The sequence below is a fragment of the Aquarana catesbeiana genome, linkage group LG04 (genome assembly GCF_042186555.1).
Source record: "Aquarana catesbeiana isolate 2022-GZ linkage group LG04, ASM4218655v1, whole genome shotgun sequence".
In the NCBI taxonomy this organism is placed as follows: Eukaryota; Metazoa; Chordata; class Amphibia; order Anura; family Ranidae; genus Aquarana; species Aquarana catesbeiana.
Genome location: NC_133327.1, coordinates 350818254 through 350830286, shown reverse-complemented (window position 1 = coordinate 350830286; position 12033 = coordinate 350818254). Strand labels below are relative to the sequence as shown.

At 36.7% G+C, this 12033-nt stretch overlaps 1 protein-coding gene across 1 annotated transcript; it reads right to left on the bottom strand.

Annotated features, from left to right (window-relative positions):
• Positions 1-1026: 1026 nt before the first annotated feature.
• On the bottom strand, positions 1027-10232 carry PRDM13 (PR/SET domain 13). The gene is made up of 4 exons (XM_073626993.1): positions 10012-10232; positions 7614-7745; positions 6360-6480; positions 1027-3777 (listed from the first exon to the last, which is right to left on the bottom strand). Exons 1-4 carry the CDS (start codon positions 10150-10152, stop codon positions 2285-2287), a joined length of 1887 nt encoding a protein of 628 aa, XP_073483094.1. The 5' UTR covers positions 10153-10232; the 3' UTR covers positions 1027-2284.
• Between the last annotated feature and the right edge of the window lie 1801 nt (positions 10233-12033).

The following is a 12033-nucleotide window of genomic DNA, read 5'->3' as shown; positions in this document are numbered from 1 at the left end:
AACAATCATTTTGCAAAGTTATAATTCACTTTGCTAGTTGCACAACCTCAACCTTAGTAAATCAAATGCCATGTAGCTGTATGAGTGTATGGGAGAACTCAGAAAAATAGGAAACTGGAGAAGAGTGCAGATATATCTGCTGTAGTTCACTCCCTTCTATGAAAAATGTTCTCTTTGCCTTCAGTCTGTTCTGTATTATCCTGATTTTGACTCAAATGTGACAAGCTCACTTTAAAAGACATTTTATAAAATTATGTTCATTAGGAAAAACATGAGAGCCATAATATATACCTAAATGGATTGACAGATATATGTACAAATTACCCCCTGAATCACAATTGCCCTATCAGTCTGCAGATTAGAAAGAATGAGGTCCTGCTGTACAATTATTCTGATAAAGCTTGGCAATTCTATAAATAAATACGAGGAGCATTGCAGATGGCAATAAAAGTGATGATACCGTTAAGAAAATAAATGAATAAAAATGAACATGAAGAATAAAAACTGTAATACGGCAGGGTAGTTCTACAGTCCTATCCTAAGCTATAAATGCCACTAAATGGATGATGCATTATAGTTAAAAATTAGTCTAATGCAAATTCCAGGGGCTTTGCAGCAACAAAATCAATGATCCCAAGACTAAAAAAACACGAATTTAAACAAATGACTTCTTATTTTTACACGATCCACATTATTATGTCTTTGTGATGTTTGCCAAATGTGAGATATGTATTAAGCAGCCGTTAATTAAATGCAAAATCGAGACGTTCCAGATCTTTGGTGATTAATCATGTATTTTACTTTTTTTTAAAAAAAAACAATTGAATACAATTATAATGGTTAAACGTATCTAGATTATTTTGAATGAACTGTAATTGAAGTTTCTATTGGTGATCGCTTCAATGGAACGCCATGCAGACTCCTTTCAGGTGAAATGTATCTAAACGAAACTTGACAAAATATATGGAGAAAATGGTGCAGGTACACGTTTAGTTTTCAAAGGACAAACTAAAATTAGTTTGTCTATAAGTTTATTAAAAAAAAAAAAAAGCGCATAACAAACTCAACCAAAACCAAATAACTGCATTCAATGTACACCATCTTATAAAAAAGAAGATATAAACATTTTTTATAATATCAAAGAGCATTTGTTATAACAGATAGGTAATCAGATATATGTCAGTTATATTTACATTTCATGGTAGTCTGAGAAGACGGTGGATTATGCCATCCTTCGTTAAATAAAACGGAGCACATACGCTGTTAAAAGAAGTCCTCCTGACTTGGGAAAGTCATCCTCGTCTAGAGTTCCAACAGGTCATGATTTGGAAATAGCGGTCATAAACATCAAGCCCTTGACTTTGATTTATGGTGAAGAAAATCCTAAAAAACATGACCTGTTGGGGGTATTTGAGTGCTGAGGTTGTGAACTAATGCCCTATATAATAGGACTGGGGAGGGGGGACGAAGTCATCGTGGACTAGAGCCACTGCAGTCAGAATGCCCTACGTCAGTGGCCCCCAACCTTGGTCCTAAGAACCTCAAGCAGGTCAAGGTTTGGGAATAGCTGTCATAACCAAGCCGTTGACTTTTATTTGGTGAAAAAAATCCTGAAAACATAACATATCCTGGGGATATTTGAGTGCTGAGGTTGGGAACTAAACTGCCCTATCTAATAGGACTGGGGAGGGGGGACAAATTCATCCTGGACTAGACCCACCTAAGTCAGAATGCCCTATGTAAGTGGCCCCCAAACTTGAACCTTAAGAACCTCCAGCAGCTCTAGGGTTGGGAATAGCTGTCATAAACACCAAGCCTTTGACTTTGATTTTTTTTTTTAATTCTTAAAACAGAACCTGTTGGGGTATTTGAGCGCTGAGGTTGGAAACTAGTGCCCTATATAATAGGACTGAGGAGGGGGGGACAAAGTTCATCCTGGTCAGCACTGTTCTGGCAGCCAGTATCTTTGCTATAACCTTATCCCAGCATTTGTCCTCTCCACCCTGCTCATTAGACTCCGATAAAAGTACTGTAAAATGTAAACCAGATAGGAATCACAGCTGCTTATGGAGTGGAAAACCTTTCCTGAGTACTTCAATTGCCTTTCACCCTCCCAAACGCAGTCCTCACCAAGTCCTGCTTTCCCAATAATCAGTCATTTAGTCCAGAGGATTATTTTGCTGTGTAAAAGCACATAAATAGATACATCCTTTATAAACGTATAATACATATGCATATATTTATATAATTAGATTTAATGATATAAAGTTGTGCTATCAGTGGCTTAGTGCTCCTTGCTTGCGCCAGTCTCTTGGTCACTCTGCTCATCAGTAAAACATACGTCTACATCACTGTCATTGTCTTCGCTCTTGGTGTCTGCTTGGGGGAAGGAAGGGTCAGTGTGTAGGTCTTCCTTGGTGGTCAAGCTTTGCCCAGGGTGCCTTGATTTGACGTGTCTTTCCAGGTCCCTTCTTCTTACCAGCACCTTGCCACAGTGCTCACATCGGTAAGGTGTGTTGCCCTCAGCGTGCAAGCGAATGTGCTTGTTGAGGTTACTGGGGTCCCCAAAGGGCCTGAGACACACCTTGCATTTGAGGGGTTTGTAGCCAGTGTGAGTCCTCATATGGATCTTTAGGCCGTATTTACGAGAGTACAATTTGCCACAGTAAAGACATAGGTGGCCCTTCTTGGGCTTGCCGGTCCCAGGGGCTGTTCCCCCAGCTAGGCTTTCCAGTCGCCCAGCTCTACTTTTCTCTGCTGCTATTTCAGAGAGCTGGTGATTGTGCATAGCTATCTCACGATCTATGCTGGTGGTCAGGGAACCAAGTTCTGGGTTCATGGCTGGCCCAGGATTGAAATAAGACTCAGGGTACTTAATCAGGTTGCTGAAATGAAATTTAAAGGGGTAATAGGGTGTGCTATAGAGAAGTTCCCCATTGTACACTGTGAAAGGCATGACCGGGATGTTACATTCCGCCGAGTAGGACTTGATGCCTTCAAACTGTGGGATGGAGAAACGTTCTGAAAAGTGTAATCCTGGCTGGCCCATCTGGTTGTAGCGACTGTTAGGCGACAGGCTGTTATGAATGCCTCGCTCAACGTGTTTGAAGGCCGAGCTTTCCTCCAGATGGGACAGGATAGGGAAGCCCCTTAGGCCAGTGCTACAAGATAAGACAGTGGAGGAGCCATCACCTGGCTGGAGGTACTTGGAGTGGTGATTGGTCACTAGACCTTCATTGGCTCGGCCAGGTTTGATGCCTCCTAAAAGTTTACCGAAGCCCATGCTGCCAGATTTTGTGTCTTCTCTAGCAGAGTCAACATGTGCTAATTTGGATAGTCCAGCTGGTTTGAAAGCCGACCTTAAGCCCGGATAAAACGTAACCCCGTTGGCACCACATGGGTTTGCCACCACTCCTAGAAACTGTCCATGGCTCCTGGCAGAGCTCACGCTCATGTCTAGGGCTCGGTCCTGCTCCTCTTTGCCAAGTGCCTTCTTGATGACCCCAAGCTTACTTAACGCTGGAGATAAGGAGGATTCCCTTTTAATGGCGTCTCTGCTGTTGCTCTGCGGATGGCTCCCTCTGAGAGGTGGGGTGGGATTGGGTACTCCATCAGCCGTTTTAGGAGAAACGCTGAAAATGTCTGAACTTCTGACGTGCTCGTTCCCGAGAAACCCTCTGCCGTTATTCAGCGCACAGTGGAAATGGATGTGAGCCTTTAAGGTGTTTGGAAACTTAAATGTCCTCCAGCAATACCAGCAAATGTATCTTTCTTCTCCTGTTGGATAAAACAAAATAAGTTAATGGATTACCAGGGCTAACATTGTCATTGTATGCTGCGTAATGTGGGTGATTTACTAAAAATTGGAGAGTGCAAAATCTGGTGCAGCTTTATTAAAAATGTATTAAAAAGTGTTTTTTGTTTGTGGTGCACAGATGCAGTATCCCCTTTTAGCTGTTCAGTTAAGCTTTGACAAAAAAAAACCGGGGGCTGATTGGTTTCTATGCAAAGCTGGACCGGATTTTGCACTTTCCAACTTTAGTAAATCAACCCCAATATTCTTATTGAAAACCTTACAGAGGTATGAAACCCAAAAACAATTCTTAGGGTGGTTGTATTAGTTTTCTTTTTTTTGGGGGGGGGGGGTTCACCTTTTGAACCTGCCAGTAAGTCTATTATTTTTCAAGAGACCAGGCTGTCCAACAAAAGTGACAGTTAAAGGGCTCAGACAAACCATCTAACACTGCCAGGAGTACTTCCAGTGATCCGCTTTTATTTATTTATGTAAAACATTTAGCCCAAAAGTAAAAAAAAAAAAAAAAAAAGATGTAGCTAATTAAAAAGTGTTTTTCTGGCCATACATTGTACATATTCTTAGATTTACCAAAATCATATAATATGAGGTCATACCTAAATACTTACAATTTGTATACAATCAGGCAGGCCCTTGCACTATATAGTTGAAGGTAAAGGATATGTGTGTGTGTGTATACTGTATATATATATATATATATATATATATATATATATATATATATTACCTTTTTTTACCTGAAGTTTTACCTTCAACTATGCAGTGAAGGGCCTGCCTGATTGCATACAAATTATTGCAAGAATTTAGGTATGACCTCATAGTATATGGCTTTGGTAAGGAAATTGTACAAGAAAAATGTATAATGTATGGCCAGAAAAAACACTTTTTAAGCAGTTACTTCTTTTTGTTTTTACTTTTGGGCTACATGATATATATATATATATATATATATATATATATATATATATATATATATATATATATATATATATATATATATATACATATACATATATATAAATGTAAATATTTATATAATTCTTTTTCTCTTTTTTTTACCAATCCTAATGTTGTGGCTGCATTCCCTTTCTTTTTATACCTTTTTTTCCCTTGCTTTTCACCTGATGATCCAGCTAGTAACACCTGACTTAGAGTGGCTCCAGTTTTTGAAGGAGCAACAGAGACACCCCTGGCCAGCAGGGTGGAACATATATATTGCTTTTGTTTTTGCTTTAAACATGACCTGTTGCAGTTCCATCTGAGTAAAGAAGTAAAGGAGAATAATCCTAGCTAGATCTGTTGCCCATAGTGCCCAGTCCTGAAACTGATGGTGGACAGCTGGGATTGGTGGCTAGGGCTGACACCTCCAGTTTCCTTCCACCACTATAGAAAATGAACAGCATATTGCACATCTGTATCCATCAAGTATAGGAGTGAAGTGATAACAAATGGACAGTAAACCTGAGAACAGTGATCTGACCTGACTGGTGTCTCTAATTCTCTAATCTCTCCTATCTATCTATGGATAGTTGTGATATTAACCCCCTCCTAACCCTCCATCCCTGCTTCAATAATAGCATGCTGGGAGGAGAGGGCTGCCCATTGCACTGGGATATGGCCCATCTGTTGACATCAGGAAAAAGGGGAGCGTATGTCGGGTAGTTTAGGACACATTATAACAAAAGGTTCATCTAATGATCATGATCTCCTATTAACAAAGCGGAACAATCTGAGCACAGCCATCCTTCACTCAGCACACAATGGCAGGCCTGCTATAACCTCATCCAAGTGACGTTTAGAGCATCTGTGTACAGTGTTTAAGCCCTCATTTAGATTCAAATCAAGCCGTTCTATGTATTACTCTAGAATACAGAGAACGAGCTGGCTTTGGAAGTATCAGGAAACCATAAACACACACGCACCGATAAAAGTACATATGGGGCAGCGATGTCAATGCAAGTCAGAGGAGACCGAAGTAATCCTGTTAGTAACGAGTCGGTGCTGGAGAGGATTACACGGCTGCCCATGACACTCACTTGTCCTAGTTTTATTATTACCACAGCAAATCCCATCAATTTACAAAGACTTTCACAAATCCTTCCGTTTGTCCTGGATTACAACCACTTGTCCTTTAACTAAAGAATGGCAATTGGTAAATGCCCCCCTGAACTGTAATCTGGGGGGATATAAGAATGTGTCCATTCACATGAACAAAGTCTTTCTGGAAGATATCCCATACTTTACATTGGGCTAGGGAAGAAGCGCTTACAATATATAGGTCCTTTCCTTCCAGACACCTCTTACCACCAAAGGCAAATATTCCGTCTCTTCGCTATTTACTTACAGCTAAAGACTTTTATAGAATGGCAATTGGGAATATGTATTTTTGTTTTAATTAGTTAAATAATTTGGCATGGTTTACAAATAGAAAATGAACAAAACAAAACAAAAAAATATATATACATACACACATATATATATATATATATATATATATATATATATATATATATATATATATATATATATATAATAGCAGGCGTACCTTTCTCGTCGTGTGTTGGGGTAGCTGTAGTGGAGATGTCAAAGCACTGAGCCAGGGAGTTGGAGTACCAAGCTGTGAGTTCCTCTCCTGCCTGGATCTCCCTCATTGTTCTGTAGAAAATCTGTTAAGAAAGGGAAGGCACCTGTCATTCACCTGTTCAGGTAAAGGGAAGGGTCCGCCCACTGCCTAAGTGGCTTAGCAGAGAGAGGGTTAATGGTTCGAAATTAAACTGCTATTACGCTTTATTATTTATGCAGATAGGATAATTAGATAATAAGTAAATGATAAACACATTTATGATTACAGATTAGATAGATAGATAGATAGATAGATAGATAGATAGATAGATAGATAGATAGATAAGTCGATAGGAAATAGATAGATAGATAGATAGATAGATAGATAGATAGATAGATAAGTCGATAGGAAATAGATAGATAGATAATAGAGGGGTAGATAGATAATAGATAGAGGGATCAATAGATAATTGAAGGATAGATAGATAGATAGATAGATAGATAGATAGATAGATAGATAGATAGATAGATAGATAGATAGATAGATAGATAGATAGATAGGTCGATAGGAAATAGATAGATAATAGAAGGATAGATAGATAATTGAAGGATGGAAAGATAGATAGATAGATAGATAGATAGATAGATAGATAGATAATAGTGGGATAGATAGATAATTGAAGGATAGATAGATAGATAGATAGATAGATAGATAGATAGATAGATAGATAGATAGATAATAGTGGGATGGATAGATAATTGAAGGATAGATAGATAGATAGATAGATAGATAGATAGATAGATAGATAGATAGATAAGTCGATAGGAAATAGATAGCTAGATAATAGAGGGGTAGATAGATAATAGAGGGATAAATAGATCATTAAAGGATAGATAGATAGATAGATAGATAGATAGATAGATAGATAGATAGATAGATAGATAGATAGATAGATAAGTCGATAGGAAATAGATAGATAATAGAAGGATAGATAGATAATTGAAGGATGGACAGATAGATAGATAGATAGATAGATAGATAGATAGATAGATAGATAGATAGATAGATAGATAGATAAGTCGATAGGAAATAGATAGCTAGATAATAGAGGGGTAGATAGATAATAGAGGGATAAATAGATAGATAGATAGATAGATAGATAGATAGATAGATAGATAGATAGATAGATAGATAGATACATAGATAGATAGATAGATCTGGTAGAAGGATGCATACCTGTCCTCCTGGCACATCAGAGATGGCTTCCATGTTTTGTTCTTGGCTATTTCTGGCCGCCCGAATTAACCCTATCCACTCCGAGGCTGGTCCCCCTGCTTCATCCACCAATTCTCCTCTCAGGAACCTCACCTGCACATCAGGGAGGAATACTTATTACTCCATAGAATAGTCCTTCACCATACATCTCATAATTATTACTTATATGATAAGGAATATGTCAATATTTGCCTGCCAGAAACTTTGATCTCTGCCAGGTCCCTCTATGTATCTATTCTTCTATTTGTATACCAGTTATGAGCTGGGATCTTTAGGAAACAAAAACTTGATTGAAGTCAGTCCCTCACGCCCATTGGGACCATATAGTAAAATACCATATCAACGGCAATGAATAGGCATGCAATAAAAGTCATAAGAACAATGCACACTAATGTGAGAACCCAATGGAGCCAAATGACGAGAAATAAATTTGCGGGGTCTGGCGGAGCGTTTAAAAACAATTAAATGACGTTCAAAATCAAAGCGGAACGTGTGACAAAAGCCATGGATTTGATCCCATTGTAGATGATGGCAATCATTTACTATTTTAATAAGCCCTTATGGGATTATTTCTTTTTAATGACACTGGAAACAGAAATAAAATGTGATTTATTTTACTTTCCTTAGACAGTTAGTCCTATTTCTTTATTTAGTTACAAAAAGGTCCAAACACACACCGGTCCATCAGTTTAACCTGTGTGTATTTATTGCACGTAAAAGAAAAATAATATTTTTGAAATGGTTACCTTGTTTATTGCACAAAAAAAAACTAATAAAAGTGTTTCTTTTTTTTATTGCACAAAAATAAATATTAATTCTTGAACTGTTTCTTTACTTTAGTGCACCAAAACCTAAATAATTTTTCCTAAACAGTTTATTTATTGCACCAAAACCTAAATATTTTTTCCTAAACAGTTTCTTTATTTATTGCACAAAAATAAATATTATTTCTTAAACTGTTTATTTACTTTTTTGCACCAAAACCTAAATATTTTTTCTTAAATTGTTTCTTTATTTATTGCACAAAATAAATATTATTTCTTACTTTATTGCACCTAAACGTAAATAATTTTTCCCAAACTTTTTCTTTATTTATTGCACAAAAATAAATAGTATTTCTTAAACTAGTTTCTTTACTTTATTATACCAAAACATACATGTTTTTCCTAACCTGTTTATTTATTGCCCAAAAATAAATAGTATTTCTTAAACTGTTTCTTTACTTTATTATACCAAAACCTAAATATTTTTCCTAAACTGTTTATTTATTGCACAAAAATAATTATTATTTCTTAAACTGTTTCTTTACTTTATTGCACCAAAACCTAAATCATTTTCCCCAAACTTTTTCTTTATTTATTGCACAAAAATAAATAGTATTTCTTAAACTGTTTCTTTACTTTATTGCACCAAAACCTATTTTTTTCCTAAACTGTTTCTTTATTCATTGCACTAAAATAAACATTATTTCTGAAAACTGTTTCTTTACTTTATTGCACCAAAACCCAAATCATTAACTATTTCTTTATTTAGTGCACTAAAAATAAATAGTATTTCTTAAACTGTTTCTTTACTTTATTGCACCAAAACCTAAATATTTTTTCCTAAACTGTTCCCTATATATATAGCAGTGATTAGCTTTATAATAGTTAAAACAATAGCTGAAGCATTATTTGACTTAATGAATTACTTCACGACCTAATGAATTGCTTCATTTCTACTTGTATTTCATTATACAGTAATCAAATATTTGTATCGAATTTGTATCAGCTGATCAAGTATTGGGCATCAATTAATGACCTGCTAATTGATCTAATTAATGCTCATTAATATACTGAATTAGATCAATTAGCAGGTCATTAATGTATGTATTGTATAATGAATATGTAATAATATGCAATACATAAATGCTATAAACGGTAATAAAGAAACAACCAAATTTGAAACAATATTTACAGCGCAGTAAAAACTTCAAAATATTTTTTAAACAGCAATTTGGCTTGCTTTGCTGATCTATTATTGTGATTATTATTATTGTGAGCTTTTATTCTGTTATACCAAAGTTGTTCATACATTATACAATCTATCGATCTACCAAAACTAATTGTAATACATAGGGACAAACTGTATGCATTTAGCTATGTCTTGCACTACATAGTTGATGGTAGATCCAAAGGTGATCGTACAATCAGATTGTATAGTGTATAGCCGAATTATTGTTAATTTTTTTTTTTTTTTTATAATGACAATCAAATTGCCTTTTCAATCCGCCCTATGAAAGGATGTGCTTGCATTGGTCTTTGGTTGAAAGTGGGCACAATCCAAGAATGGTCAGAGTAGTCTTGCCCTATGGAAATACCTTTTTCTTGAGTCCAGGCTCCCTGCGATCTGACAGGTACTTCCCCAGTTTGAAGTTGCCCAGGATGGGACCTAGGCGCAGTCCGGCCGGGACATTGGTGTCTGCGGTGATGCTGGTGGCAGGAGCCCGGCTGGCATGCATTGCTGCCTATAGGTGTGAGCAGTCAGGATACCCAAGTAGTACTCAGGGTTGGAGTGACAGAGGAGAGGACAGCACTCAGGCGTATCTCCGCCTGCAAAATGACGTGTAGCTCTGTACACGCCGGCTTTTCTATGGGAGGGCAAGCTACCCCCTTGGCACTGATGATGCTCCAGGGCGCAGACTTCGCTGAGAGAGTTGGGCTCTTCCAGCAGCTGCGGCGTTTTCATCCAACAGGGTCACATGGAGACTTTCCCTAACCCCTTCTGCATAATCAGCTCCCATGAATGGGAACCAGACAATGGTCCAGGCGACCTTCCCATTCCTAAAAATCCAATTTGTCAAGGGCAAAGAAAAGACTCCGCTGAATCAAAGGTCTGGAGGGACCATTAATCCTCAGCATGGGGTATTGTCCCCAAGACAGTTACGATATTTTAAGTGACAAATCCACTGTATAATTTCTCCATAAATTTTACTCGCCCTTATTGTTCGCCCACCAACCAGTCCTGCAAAAAAATATAAAAAAATAAGGGGCTGTTTGAAGTCTACTTGGCTGATCCTTTTCACGTTTAATATACTTCAAGGATTTGGAATTCTCTTCCCTTTGGCTTTATCGCAAAGGACTGGTTAACAAAGGGACCAGGAATGTTTGAGGACTTGTTAACTCCTATTGATTCCTGGCGTGTGCCAAACACTGCGCAGGTACTTGATGGGGGGGGGGCACCAGAAATACATACAACTTTCTGCTTTAGGAGCACTTCACTTGCTTGCTTGGCTGGTTGGCTGGACAACTTTATTCACATAACAATGGTATACAAGATGCCTTGTCACGAGATCTCTGGTTGAGACAGGTGTTTTTATTAAGCCATCAGTAACTAACATAATTGCTTTTACACCATCTTAAAGAATGAGTAGATCCTTCGAAAACAATGATCAGATCCTTCGAAAATAATGAGTCTATCCTTCTAAAAGAATGAACAAATCCTTCTAAAATAATCAGTAGTTCCCTCTAAATTAATGAATTTACCCTTGTAATATAATGAACAGATCCTTCTAAAAGAATGAGTAGATCTTTCTAAAACAATGGGTAGATCCTTCTAAAAAAATGAGTAGATCCTTCTAAAACAATGAGAAGATCCTTTTAAAATAATTTGTTTATACTTCTAAAATAATGATCAGATACTTCTAAAAGAATGAGTAGATCCTTCTGAAACAATGGGTAGATCCTTCTAAAAAAACGAGTATATCCTTCTAAAACAATAAGAAGATCCTTTTAAAATAATGAGTTTATCCTTCTAAAATAAAAAGCAGATCCTTCTAAAACAATGAGTCTATCTTTCTGAAAGAATGAGTAGATCCTTCTAAAATAATGAGTGTATCCTTATAAAAGAATGAATAGATCCTTCTAAAATAATGAGCCTATACTTCAAAAGAATGAGTAGATCTTTCTAAAATAATGAGTCTATACTTCTAAAAGAATGGGTAGGTCCTTCTAAAATAATGGATAGATCCCTCTAAAATAATAAGTCTATCCTTCTAAAAGAATGAGTAGATCCTTCTAAATTAATGAGTCTATCCTTTTAAACAATGGGTAGATCCTTCTAAAATAATGAGCAGATCCTTTTAAAATAATGAGTTTATCCTTCTAAAATAAAGAGTAGATCCTTCTAAAATAATGAGCCTAACCTTCTAAAAGGATGAGCAGATCCTTCTAAAATAATGAGTTTATACTTGCAAAAGGATGAGCAGATCCTTCTAAAATAATGTGCAGATCCTTCTAAAAGAATGAATAGATTGTTCTAAAATAAGGAATCTATCCTTCTAAAAGATTGAGTAGATCATTCTAAAACAATGGGTAGATCATTCTAAGATAATTAGTTTATC

Bases quoted from the DNA above. Each gene is read 5' to 3' on its own strand.
- PRDM13 (XM_073626993.1), bottom strand. From the start codon at position 10,152: ATGCATGCCAGCCGGGCTCCTGCCACCAGCATCACCGCAGACACCAAT. The intron at 7,746-10,011 runs GTATTTCCATAG...CCTGATGTGCAG, and splicing joins AGCCTGGACTCAAGAAAAAG to GTGAGGTTCCTGAGAGGAGA. The intron at 3,778-6,359 runs GTACGCCTGCTA...TTTATCCAACAG, and splicing joins CCCAACACACGACGAGAAAG to GAGAAGAAAGATACATTTGC.